The 13,831-nt window shown below is 46.5% G+C and overlaps 1 protein-coding gene across 3 annotated transcripts in view; it reads right to left on the bottom strand.

Moving 5' to 3' along the window:
* Positions 1-12,568, bottom strand: part of Aff3 (ALF transcription elongation factor 3) — a 480,967-nt gene extending 468,399 nt beyond the window's left edge. For all 3 annotated transcript variants that reach the window (XM_076557428.1, XM_076557429.1, XM_076557430.1), the window contains exon 1: positions 12,363-12,568. In XM_076557428.1, coding sequence (XP_076413543.1) covers positions 12,363-12,415 — 53 coding nt within the window. In that variant the 5' untranslated portion in view covers positions 12,416-12,568. The remainder of the gene's footprint in view (positions 1-12,362) is intronic.
* Between the last annotated feature and the right edge of the window lie 1,263 nt (positions 12,569-13,831).

Raw genomic sequence — 13,831 nt, 5'->3', positions numbered from 1 at the left:
TCCATCCGCTCACACACGCTCCATCTCCCAAAAGAACACACCTCTGGTCCCACGATCTTGCCTCGCCATTCCACCCTCAGGTTCTGACAATGCCACAAAAACGCCTCTCTCCACTCCCCTTTCCTCCCTGTCCTCCATGCTGACCTCCTCACTGTCCAGACATGACCCCACAGTAAGTCCCAAGACTTATCCACGTACAAAGCCTTCTAGAAATAATACCATGCACATAGTAACCATTGTATTTACCTGCTCATGGACTTCCATGGCTGGTCATCTACAAGAAAACGTTCCAGCTCCTTGGGATGTAATGCCATGCAATGGGATGCCTTCTGGAACTCGTCCCCACTTCATTTCCCAGCCTCCTTTTCCTGCTCTCCCCTGCTTAGCTGCACAAATCTAACTCCCCTTCACCAAGCACAGCTGCTGCCCGCTGTCCCCCTCTGCCTTTGCTGGCATCACACAGTACCTACTGCATCCTCTATTCTGATTCATCCTTTCAGGCCCATCAGTTGTCACTCATTCCAGGAAATCTCCTCTACAGGGTACCACCTTTTAAACATCCCAAGACATGAGGCAGGCAAAAACTACACTTGTCAGTATGTGAAAGAGTGTGTTACAGGCTAAAGTATAAACACATCACGGATTAGAAATGAGGTCTACTCACACTTCTGTGTCCGGCTCTACCAGTGGCAGCTCATCTCAACCCAGAAACCTACAGATCTGGAGAGAGAGTGTTACAAAGAGCAGCTGAGAGTCCCCTAGACGGTACATATACTGCGCTGCATTATTGTGTATGATATGATATTTTAAGGTTCTAAAATACTGCTTTCATCTTGCTGTAGGATACAAGTAAGGAAAAGAATATAAATTAATTATGTAACTAATTATCTATCTAAATATTAGAAACTGAAACACTAGATTCTCTTCCATACTATAAATATGTATTTCCCCCTTTTAGGTTAGTATACAAAGCAATAGGTTTCCTCATGGCCTCTTTATACATGTATCTTATACATTCATTGTTCTTATTCATCTGTTCCCCGAAACCCAAACAATTGCCTCTCCAAATATTTTCTATGTGCACTTGAAACTTGTTACTCTGTGTCAGAGTTTTAAATCAAGGAAAGGTGGTAACTGGGTAGTAAATAAAATTCACCAGCTTTTCCAGAAAAAAAAAAAAAAAGGTATTGTGCCCATACCACCAAAGGAAATTCTATTTATTTGAAACGGGAAGGAAAGAAGTCACCTCAGTAAAAGATCCACCATGCTCTGGAGGGGGAACTACCTCCAAGGAAATAGACAGATAGACAGTCCTCATTCCACAAGAAGACCTGGCCTCATGGGTCATGGCCAGACCTCTGGAAAGGACTCGGCAGGTTCTGCAGGCAGCCTGGAGCTGGACTGGCCTATGTAGCCCCACTAACTTTAATTGTACTACTATAACCTGGGCCCAGGCAGCACAGATGGGCCACAGGCTACATCCCAGGTCACAGGGCCAGGACTATGACCAGTCTATGGACATGAATCGTTAACCCCGGGGGAGAAGGCATTCAGGTTGGCTGAACAATGCAATGGTCCCATTTCAGTGGATGGCATAGTCTATTCCCCAGAAGACAGCTAGCTCTCATATTCTGTTAGGAGGGTCTACAATGCCAAGTCTTGTCTTCACTTGAGTCCTTGTTTCTTCCTCCCAGCAGGGCAGGAGAGGGGCATTTCAGAAAGTGAAAGGACCAAAGTCTCAACATCCCGGGGAGGCATGGAAAGTCTAACAAGGTCTGTCTCCCCACTGGATTCAGGACACAGAGCCTCTCTGTAGGTAACCGCAGAGCTGGCACTATGGGGAAGCCTGCTTCTCAGACTGCGTTCAAGTCCTCAAGCTCCACCCACACTTTACAACATCCAAAGTTCCAAGAAATGACACAGGCAGCTTCCATCCCATGGACAAAGGCAGTATCCAGACCATGGGACATAGCATTGGGGAGATAAGCAAGTTAAGCCCTGCTCTTACAGCCAAAGCAAAGCCTGCATAATGCCACTCAAGCTCAGCACCCAGTTGATCTCTGTTAGCTTATTTTTCTTAAGGATCTCTTGACCCAACAGGACAAAGCTCTGAGTCTAAAAATGTCCTTTGTTTATCTATACTTGGGGATTGTCTATATGGACAACTACTGCACTGACAGTATTACATACTGATAGCCAAATAATATTGCTTTCTATAACTTGAAAGCAAATGTATTAATTCGATGACACAAACACAGGCCAAGTCAGTAACGACATTCTTGCTCACCGCAACACATACCTAGTTCATCTGCAACAGTCTCCTTTGTTCCTCCTCACAATAGAAAACAAGGTAAATTGGAAGAAAATAATGCTCAAGACACGGTGACACAACACCAGTCGGTTAACACAGCGGCCTGGGACACACAAGGTGATAAATGCCATACACACAAAGAGCACAACTTACACATCCCTAGCTCCAACAACATGAAATACTTTGGCAAGCACGACCTCCATCCACTTGCAAGCCCGAAGGCCAGAGATCTAAATCTGCCCCACTGTCCCTGAAGCCATTTTTCTTTTCCAAATCGGAAACATTGCGTTGTTTAAATCTTATCTTTGTCAGAGAGTGTAAGTGTATGGGGGCCCATGTGTGTTCCCCTGTATGAGCACACCCTCACTGATAAAATGAAGCCAGTGGCCTTCCCACAGATCTCACAGAATAGGCAAAGTTAGCCATGATGTATTTCATTAGCCCCATATATGCTTAGTTTTCTATTGAAACAAGGGTGGGCTAATCAGGGAAACTGCAGTCAAGTTCCCCACCTAACTGATGCATGGTTCTCTGGCAAGGGCAGAGTGGGGCACATCTGGTCACACTGCTACAGAAGGTCCCCCCAACTGAGGAATCTAAAACCTCCCTTGGTTCCCATGGAGCTTGAGCTGAGATTTCTCGCAGGACACTGGGAAAGCCGCTGTTTAGGACTATGGCCACCAGGTAGGGCAATAATTCTGTAAACTTTTGCTACTCCCTCATCTCCCACCTCCAGCCTTTCCTCCCAAGGGCAGACGGATAAAAAGGAATGGGGACAGCAGGTTTCCATCCTGGGCACCTAGAGAGGTCTCCAGCAGAGTCCCCACAGATCCAAAAAGTCTTAGGAGCATCTCAATACTCAAGGCTCCCTTCTGATGCTGCAGCAGTAGCTGATCTAAGAGAGCTGAGAAGTCCTGAAAGGCTATAAAACGTGATTAGCCTATTTATTACAAATCGTGTGTGCTCAGGTTTTATGTTTATTTCCCACTCTGTCCCCACTAGGATACAAATAACCACCCACCCCCTCACTCATCAGAATTGTATTTTAAAAAGACACAGCAATAAAATAAATGCTGTCCCTAACTAACCTTCCAGCATTAGGAAATGGTGATGTTACTATACAAGTCTCCCCCAAAGAGGAAAGAGAATACGGAGTCTTCTGATAGGGCATCTTTTCAAAGGCATGCTTTCGGTCCTTGCAGGTCAATGTCTTCTGTGACCAGGCATCGTTACCCAAGAACTCATCAGAAATGTAAACCCACGGCCCCACCTTCATCCTATTAAATTAAAAGCTGTATTTTAACAAGATCCCTGGGCTATCTGGACACCCATTAAAGTTCAGAAGCATTCCCTGGATGTATACTAAGTATGCTGGCCTCTGCTCTCCAAACAGCTTTTCTAGCCTTGATCTTCAATTCCTCTGGATATCTTCTACAGGGGGGAAAAGGTATTTTTTCCGATTTGAAAACAAAAACAGATTATTTCCCCGCATTGGAGCTCATCTACTCCAGGAAAGCGTTTTTCTATCTAACTGTCAGGGAGCTAATTAACATTTCAATGAACACTGACAGAAAATGTGTTCCGTCACTTCATAACTGAGGTAAACAGCACAGGTATGACAAGAAAAATTTAACTAAGACTAACAGGCTCACATTACAACCCCCAGGGGGTTTCTGAAAACTAATTTCCTGCCCATAAAAAAAGCAAAAATAAAATTATTTTCAGTATCAAGGTAAGCACCTAACTGTGAGTTGAAACGTTAGTGTGGTCTCCAAATTAGAGTCATTTTTGTTTACCTCCGCTAACAATGAGCCTCCTGGGGAGAAATTATAGGAAGAAGTTTAAGTCCCCTCCCTGGCTTTCTCCACATGTGAGGAGAGACTGAAGTGGGGAAATACCCAAGTGAATACAATGAATGCCTTGGTGTGCTTGGATTCCAGCTTCCAGTAATGGGAATGGACTCAGATTCTAGCAGCTTTAGGGAAGGAGGCTGGCCAAGTTTGCAATCTGGGGAGGAAAGGGTTTATTTGGCCTACAGGTTACAGCCCATCATGACCGAAAGCTGAGGCAGGTACCTAGAGACAGTCCATGGAAGCAAGAATGGAAGCAGGGACCATGGAGGGACACTGCTTACTGGCTGGCTCTCTATGGCCTGCTCAGCTTGCCCTCTTATACAATCTGCATACATGCCCAAAATGTACTGGACCCTCCAACATCAATCATTAGTTAAGAAAATGCTATGCAGACATGCCTACAGGCCAATCCCATTAAACCATTTCTCAGATCAAGGTTCCCGCCTCCAAGTGACTCTAGCTAGGGTCACATTGATAAAAACTAACCAGCACAGAGTCTCGGGAATAGCCCACCCCTGCAGGTCCACTTATCCAGGATGTCTCTCTGCAATGCCAGGCAATCATTATGTTTTAACACAGGCCCAGCCACATCACTGACAAATGCTCACACAGTATTCCAGCCTATAGGCAATCCCGAACAAACCTCCACCCACCCACCCACCCAGTGTACCACCTTCAGCACCCAAGCCTCCCTATCACATCCCATGTGTTAGTGGTTTTAGATTAAAACTCATTTCACTTCTTAGGTGGTGAGGTATCCTCATAGCCTGGTATAACTTGTATTTTATTTCTAGTGAATCTAAATTATGATTAGCTTGACATAATGTACTGAGACCCACAGTGCCAAATGAAGTCATTTGATGTAATGGTTAGTAATAAAATACATTCTGAGTAAAACATCAGAGATTAGGTAATGGTTCATACGTCTTAAAAAGTTGCTAGTGCAACCATATTTATCTGTTGGACTACAATGCACAACTAAGAAAACCTAAACCCCACTCAAGTATGTCCCTGGGTTCCAATGCCAAGCAAAGAACTGTGTCCCACACACAGCTGAAGCGGACCCCATGTGGTCTTTCTATAAGTTTCTTTGTTTATGAAAAAAGACATTTTAAGGAAGCAAAGGGTATAAAAGAACCATATTTGGCACTCACAGATTAACTGATGCTTTTATTACCTAACATCTGTATGAGATAGGCCAGAATAAGCACTGCCATTTTGTTTTAAGTGATGAGGCCAAGACTTAGGGAAAAGAAAAAAGAAAAAGAAAGCTACCCTGAGCTGTCCAGAGCCAAATAGAAAGCAAGACTGAAGCCACTTGAATTCAAAATCTCCAAATACATTTCCAGACAAAAGGGAACAGTCAATGTTGAAAGTAAGTTTGATAGATTTCTGCTTAGAAATAAAACAAGGGAACATTTTATATCAAATGATATTAATATATTCTTTTATGGCTTTGATTTTGCCACCCAGGCTTTCTTACCCCCAAACAAGAAAAACTTAAGACAAATCTATTCCAAATTTTGAAATCCCATTTAAACACAAAATAGTCTAGTACTTCATGTTGAGAAATTGATTTGTTGTTCTTGACTATTATTTTAACCTATATTAAGCAGAAGGGCCTGTTGAGTTGCTAATCTGAAGTGTCATTGATTAGACATTCTGGCTCACAGGGACATTCTCCCAAAATAGATTCTTAGCATTTTATAACCTCCTACATTCCACAAAAGAGAATCTGGAACACAGGAAGGAACCATTTCCTCACACGTAATAGTGTCTTCACTGTCATCAAAAGGCATTTGATTAAAACCCAGAGACATCCAACGCGCATCCTTCCCTTTATCCCCACATCCCTGTCTCCCACGCCAGAGCTCATCAACGTCCACATCCTGAACTAACCAGCCTCCCCAATCTCTGCCACGCATAGGCTCCCTGTGGCTGCCACTCACCAAACAAGAGTGGTCCATGTTCTCCTTCCTGCTTCCTCCATACTGCCATCCACGATTTGGGAGGCAGGCCTCTCAGAAAACAATTTCACCCTGGAGCCTATTGAGACCCTTTCCCCATGCTCCTCTGGAGCAGGCCTGTGCAAACGCTTTTAACCAATGAAAGCCTCCTCCATAGACTGTATCATCACTTTTAGCCAATGAGAATGAAGGTAGCCTACTGCTCTCAACCAATCAGCTCCAGGAAACTCAGGGTGCCTGGGCTCTGCACTCCCATCCTGCCTCTGTGGGCCAAAATGGTCCACAAGGAGAGAGAAAGGCCACAGAGAGTAGCCTCAAAATGCACAGTCATGGAAGAAAAGTCCAGGAACCTTAGTGACAAGATGAGAATATGAACAGTCTGGGAACCCTAAAGGGCTCTGTGGAAGTCTTCCCCAGGCCTGTCTCCTGGGGAGTGATTTGAAAAGTCGAGAGCACCGCTTGGCCCTTGGAAGCATCCTTAAGCAGTGGTATGATGCTGTTGCCTCCTCCGGCAGCAGACAGGGGTGCGGTGCATCCTTCCCCTGCCTTAGCTAATAACTTTATCTTCCAATAAACACCACACCCTACTCACTCCGTATGTCTATTTGCACTGTTCTTTCCATGCGGATTCTCTTCCCTTTTATTTCCTCCCTTCTGAAATTCTACTTCCTCGGGATGCACTTCAGCACCACGAAGCCATGCATATTTTACTCTCTCAACAGGATGTGCCCATGCCCCCTCCAGTGGGCAGTATGTGCTTTGTATTTCTGGTATTTATGTGCACCGCCATTCTTTAAACTCCTAAAGGACTCTCTCCTTTGAATCCCTTATAGAAGGGTCTTGAATTGCAGGCTTCAACCCACGAATAGGAAAGTTTTAAAAAGAAAAAAAAAAAAAACAGCCTAGAAAATATCAGAATGCATCACGCATATGATAAATGGTGTCTCCTGACACTCCTATTTCAGCTATGTGTACTCATGTTCACAGGAGTACTGGGTTTCAGTGTTAAATGTGTTTGTCAACTGTGAGTCTCAGTCCAAAACATACAAAAGCCTAAAGTACCTGTCCAATAGTCACGCCTACTATGTGAACACTGACTGAGTTGACCACACTGATGGATATGAAACAATGTGTTTCAATTTCTTTTTCCTTTTTTATTATTTATGTGGCTGTGTCTATGGGGATGTATGCTGCAAATGCCCATGGAGACCAGAAGAGAGCATTGGATCCTCTAGAGCTGGAGTTACAAATAATTACGAGCGGCCTCGTGTGGGTGCTGGGAACTGAACTCAAGTCATCTGGAAGAGCAACAAACACTCTTAATTGTTGAGCCATCTCTCTAGCCCCATGTGTTACAATTTCAAAGGTCTGGATTTAGAGGGGTGTGGAGTGTGGAGCGCCGGTGTGAACAGGAGTGTGCGGACTCTGGTGTATGTGAAGTCTGTAGGGGGGTAAGGGGCAGAGTGAGTAATAAGCAAGATCTTAATACTTATTACTTCAATCTTGATCAACTTCCACCCTAGTAATGAAGAGGTGTTCATATTCAGAGAAGAGTAAATATGTTGGTTTTGGGAAACTTTCCTTATTTGCCAAAATCATCTCATGATGACTAGGCTCTGTGTGTTTAAAAATACACAGTATAGGTAATTTCACTGTGATCACTAAAAAGTACCTCTAGAGACACCCGCCCCCCCAAAGGCGTTGTTCAAGAATCCTCTATGTCATCTCTCCTTCCCCATCTGCAAAAGCCCATTCATCTTCCAAAGCTTGGTTCAAAGGTAACCTCTTCCATAAAGCCTTTTTTAAAATGTAAGTAAAAAATAAAAAAGGTAATAATAAAAAAAACTCCATTTTTTCCTCTTTCCCTCCTCTACCACCCACCCTAGTCCCAAACATGGTCTCTCTTTTGACTCTCTAGCGCAGAACTTCCTTTTGCGCTTACATTCTTGCCCAACTCTAAAACTAGACAAGAACATGCACAACACACGTTTTACCCAGCTCTGCATCCCCTACAGCAGCCACCACAAGAACGTGGACTGCAGAGATGGCCAAGGAGGATGCATGGCATGAAGAAAAAAGAACAAGCGAGTCTGTGAGGAGGGATGGCCATCGCTTTAAAGACCCCAAGGAATGGCTTAGGTGTCTAGCCGCTGACCCAAAATTAACGAGCCACAAGAGAAAGGGGAGAAGGGAACCAAAGAGAGGCACTGCTTCTGGGGATACCTGCCTCGGCTTAGGTACCGATTCCCCAGCTCTCAGGACTCGGCTCTTCGCAAGCAGAATGAGACCCTTCACTTCACCTTTAACCTTCAGAGAAGAAATGGGAAGTAGAGCAACCATTTTCGGTAGGGACATCCATCTCAATTCTTAGGCACAGCTGAAATAAGCAGGCATCGGATCATTCATGCTCAAAAGACCTACCTTGAAAAAATAGGCATGGGTGTTTCTGAATGGGGGTGCTGCTGTTAGAAGGAAACAGACCCAGGGCCTCCTATCAATGGATTGTACTGGTTATACTTTTGTCTCACATTCTGTCTACAGTCATTTGAGAACACATTCAGAAGAAGAAGCAAACTCAGGTTCAAAGCCCCAGTCAAGATTAGTTAAAATGCAATTCGTTTTATCGGTAGAAAAAGTTGTTCAGGTATCAAAATAAGAGTATCTTGCTACTAATCTGCAACTCCTCTCTTCAAAGACAGGTGGGTTTTTTTTGTTTTTTGTTTTTGTTTTTTTTTTTTTGGAGGGGGGGAGTTTTATGATGAAAAAAAGGAAGTGCTCAATGGTCTTTAAAATTTTTATCTTAGCCGGGCGGTGGTGGCGCACGCCTTTAATCCCAGCACTCGGGAGGCAGAGCCAGGCGGATCTCTGTGAGTTCGAGGCCAGCCTGGTCTACCAAGTGAGTTCCAGGAAAGGCGCAAAGCTACACAGAGAAACCCTGTCTCGAAAAACCAAAAAAAAAAAAAAAAAATTATCTCCATTCGTAAGTTAATTAGCAGGCACAATTTCCTAACTCATGGTATCTGTTTTCAGATTTTTATTTAGATCAATACCTTTTAAGGTCTGACCTCTTTTAATATTTTGAGACAACTTTAACTTGCAACTGTCAAATTCTTGCTTTGTAATTCTTTGCAAAGTCATTCTTCATGAATGGAAAGTATCTGCAGTATCCTGGAAAATGCATAGACCTGGTATCAGAAAAGTGGGCCTTGAAGGTAATTCTTAATCAAGTCTGAACTGTGTCAACTCGAGTAAGCTACCTGACCACCCATCTTCAATTTTCCTATCTGTAAAAAAATGGATGAACAGCAGTACTTACTTTGCACGTTTCTTGTTGAGGAATAATAAATGAGCTAAAACATCTAATGTACATGTCACTCACTGATAAGTCATAATGTTGTTTCGTAAATATCAGTTTTGAAATATATGCTGTCATTTTTGATCTCGGCATAGTTACCAAACAGTTTAAATCTCCTATTTTCTCATCTATAAAATGAAAGTACTATCATTTACCACTTCTGAGATATTATCAGATTCAAAAAAGAAAACAACAGATATGAAAATATCAGACACAGAGAAAGGAATCAAATATACTAGGCATGTGTGATACATGCCTGTGACCTCAGAACTCAGTAGGCTGAGGCAGGAAGGTTGCCTTGACTTTGAAGTCATCCTGGTTTGCTCACCAAGACCTTCTCTCAAAAAGAAGCAAGATGGGGAGATGGGGAGAAAGGGAGAGAGAGGGAGGGAGGGAGGGAGGGAGAGAGAGAGAGAGAGAGAGAGAGAGAGAGAGAGAGAGAGAGAGAGAATACTAGGTATTTCTGATTACTCATGAACTTAAAAGTAAACCGTCAACATAAAATCCTTAATAAATCCTAAAATTAAGTTAGAAATGCCATGTAAAAAATTGGCCCATAACCAAGAAAATGTCTGACACGTTTAAAAGATATACTCAAGCAGTTTGGTTTATCTTTAATTTTTACCTGAAGATAAGCTTTTATAAATGTAAATTCTATATCTACAAAATAAAACACCCTCTTAAGCCAAACTATTGCACTATGCTATAATCAAGAAATCCTGTGCTTTCACATATATATATGTGTGTGTGTGTGTGTGTGTGTGTGTGTGTGTGTACATACATACATACATACATACATACATACACACACACACACACACATTTATATTGCTTAAAAATCTGGAGTGTACAACAGCCTAAAAAAATGCTTTCAAGCTGTGGTGGTATATGTCTTTAATGCTAGCACTAGTGTGACACAGGTAAACATCTATATAGTTCGAGGCCAGCCCATCCTACAGCACAAATTCCAAAACAGCCAGGGCTACTTTGAGAGACCTGGTCTCAAAATAATTTTAATAAATAATAACAATTTAGATGATATAAATTTCAAGTCAATTCAGCAGACACTCTGTGACAGTGTTCCAGATAATTTACTGGGGGCTGAAAATACAGCTTGAGCCCTTACCCCAAAAGGTCTCCTCCGTATTATCACTGGTCATCTCAAAATACAACTTATAAACACCATCCAGGAGTTCAATTTGAACCAGCAATTGGAAGAGCAGCATACAAATACATCAACACAGTTAAGTTCTTCCCTTTGACTACAAGCCTGCCTAGATTTTAAAAAGCAGAAGTCATCCTTAAAAGACAGTTGTTATCTGGAAAGCTATTGAATTTGTGCCAGAAACCAACATTTCAAAAGGTAAACCTGTAAAATAATAGCTATCTGTAAATGAAAGGCTGAAATAACCCCAGGAACAGCAACACAGTAATTAGCAACTTTTATAGAGTAATAACATGTTCCATATTCTCTCTACACTGGCTCTTTGAAGTTGCCAGCATAATATATACAAGTTTTATTACATTAGAGCCCATCCTTGTGTGTTTTATAGGCGCTGGCATTATGCAGAGCAAGCTGTAGTCACCATCGGATCTTTTATAAGAAACTGCTCAATAATGCGAAGGCTTTTTGTCTAGTTGATTTTGTTACACCTGTCTTTAGGAAAATAAAAGTCACCGCAAGCCTAAATCACCGAAAAGATCCACATGTCCACATACCATCAATGTATGAGCCATAAATCATAAAGCAGTTTAGCTTTTAAAATTGTGCATTGCATATTCATGTGCACACCACTTGCCGTTTTAGACACATGTGAACTCTTTACTGAATTAAAACGAAGGAAAACGCTCAGCTCTACAATCAGCGATTACCAGAGGCAGAACAGAGCAGTTAATATGCTTGTTCCAGCAGATGTTCATCCCCGTAAATATTAAACATAACACAAGTTCCTCTAGGAATATACAAGCAGTAATTTTACCACCTGAATAGGGCTGGTTGAAAACATTTAAGGAGGTGGGGGTAATGTGAGGGATGCTAAAGCAGCCAATGGGATTTTTTTTTCAGACAACTGCATTTGGAATTAAATTGCTTCTACCTGTGATTTACCTACAGAAGCTCCCTAATGGGAGAATCCCAAGAACTGGGACCCCAAGTGCATTCCAGGCTGCTAGCTTTGAGCTTGACAAAAAGGGACTGGGGTGAGGAGAGGCGAGGAGTTCAGCCACGGGGAGGTGTGAAGAAAAGGTGCAAAGGAATTATGAACCTCCGGGAAACGAGTCTCCCTGGGCCAAGGCCTCTGGAATTCCGGCACGGAGACACACTGGCCTCCTGCCCCGGGTGTTCACTTTTCTATCTCAAGTGGGAGTGGGTAAGACAGACAGAGGATGCAGGCGCCAAGCCTGGGAGCATGCAGGGAGCAGGCTACAGAGCATCCTCTCAAGGCACTTCGCAGCGGTACCAACTCTAGGAGGTCATGGGGTGAGCCTGAGGTTCTCAGCGAGCTGGAAGGGAGCACAATCCGAAGGAAGGGAGCTGAGAGGGGCTGCGGGCTGCGGGCTGGATTCTCCGGCATCAGTGACACGTTCTAAAAATCGCTTCTTTTTCCCTCCACCGCTGCGCTCCTCCTCCGGCACCCAGACCACCGGCCCCTGGGGCTGGCGCAGGCAGCACCGAGGGGAGGGGACACAGGACTGGAGACCGGCAAATTGACGGGAAGGCGGCCGTGCATCCAGCCCGCCAAGGCTGGAAGGAGCCGGCTAGGCGGGCGCCCCCGACCCACCCCACCCCCACGGCGGCCGGGCACCCGGCGTCCCGGCCCAGGTGAGGGCGCGCGGGGCCGCCGTGGCTCTCCCGAGCGGCCAGCCCTGGGACTTACCACAGCGACTCGAGGTCCCATTCCTGGAGCAGGGCTAAGTCGAAGCTGTCCATGGTGGGAGGTGTCAGCACCGCCGCCGCAGCCGCTGCTGTGTCCGCCGCTGCTGCCGCCGCCGCCGCCGCCGCCGCCGCCGCCGCCGCTGCCGCCGAGGCTCGGGCCGCCCGCGCGCTGCAACGAAAGGCGCCCGCTAAGGTGCATCCCGGCCGCGCCCGAGCCGCCGCCGTCCGCCCGCCCGCCCGCCCGCCCGCCACCCCTTCCCCGGCTCGCAGCGCCCGGCACCCTCGCGGCCCCCGACTCCCGGCCGGCCCGGCGTGTGGCAGCGGCCGGCGCACTCACCCGCTCGCCGGCTCGCGCGCAGGCACACTCGCTGGAGAGCCGTGAGCTCGACGCGCCGCCGCCCCCTCCCGGCCTGCGCCCGCCCCTCCGCCCCTCCGCCCCTCCCTCCCGGCGGCCCGGCCCGCTGCAGCCGGCGGCGCGGTGCTCTGCGCCCGCCCGCCTCTTTCTCCTCCGGGAGGCGCGTGTGCGCGGGCGAGGCCGAGGCGCGCGCGCGCGTCAGCGAGCCCCGCGCCGCGCCCGCCCGCCCCGCGCGCCCCTGCGCTCCCCCGCGCTCCCCGTGCGGCTCCTCGGGGTCCCGCGCCCTCACTCTGGCCCTGTCCCCGGCCTCCGGCTCGCCCTCACCCGCGCCCCTCCATCTCGCCTGACCCTTCGGCAGCCCCCAAAGGGTTGCAGGGGACGTCCTGCGAGCGGGAGGGAACGGCGAGGAAGGCGGAGGCGCAGAGTGCAAGAGGGATGCTCTGCTGCGCCGGGGCCGGCCTGCCGCAGCCCCTTACCTCTCGCCCTCGCCCCGTGCCCGGCGAGTACTTCCTTGGCCTCCGCGAATTCAGCGGAACCGGCGGGGCGCAGCCGCGAGGGGTGGGCAGGTTTGCAGACCTGGGGTGGGTGGCTGCCGAGAAGGAAATGCCCTGGCCGCCCCAGGCGAGGTGAGAGTTAACTGTGCAGCCCACGGCAGCGCCGAAAACAAATCGTTTCAAATATCTGGAGCCAGTAACTTAAGTGAAATAAAAGAGGAAGCGGGAAGGAAGCTTTCTTCCAAGAAGACCTGCACTCAGCTGCAGTTTAGCCTCGGGGGTTGGCGGAGGGCGCGGGGGGGGGCGGCGGGGGGATCCCACTACCCCTCAGCTGGCCGGTCCCTGGAAACCAGCCTCCTTTCTTTTTATTTCATACTGGAAAGGCCTCTGGGTTTCCACTACAAACTTCCCGCCGCCTCTCCTGTCTGCAGAGTGGCAGATTGTCAGCTGGAAGGATGATAAAGTACCACTGTGGCTTGTAAAAAAAAAAAAAAATCAAACCCTTGCTATTATTACTCCCTTGGTTTGAAAGAATGTTCCCCCCTCGCTCATTATTATATACACGTTGAGAGTGGAGACTGTAGATGTAGAGCAGATCTATAGTCATCTCTGTGTTTCTGC

This window comes from Peromyscus maniculatus, chromosome 21 (assembly GCF_049852395.1).
Source record: "Peromyscus maniculatus bairdii isolate BWxNUB_F1_BW_parent chromosome 21, HU_Pman_BW_mat_3.1, whole genome shotgun sequence".
In the NCBI taxonomy this organism is placed as follows: Eukaryota; Metazoa; Chordata; class Mammalia; order Rodentia; family Cricetidae; genus Peromyscus; species Peromyscus maniculatus.
Note: the sequence above shows the minus strand (reverse complement) of the source record. Positions and strands in the feature narration are given on the sequence as shown.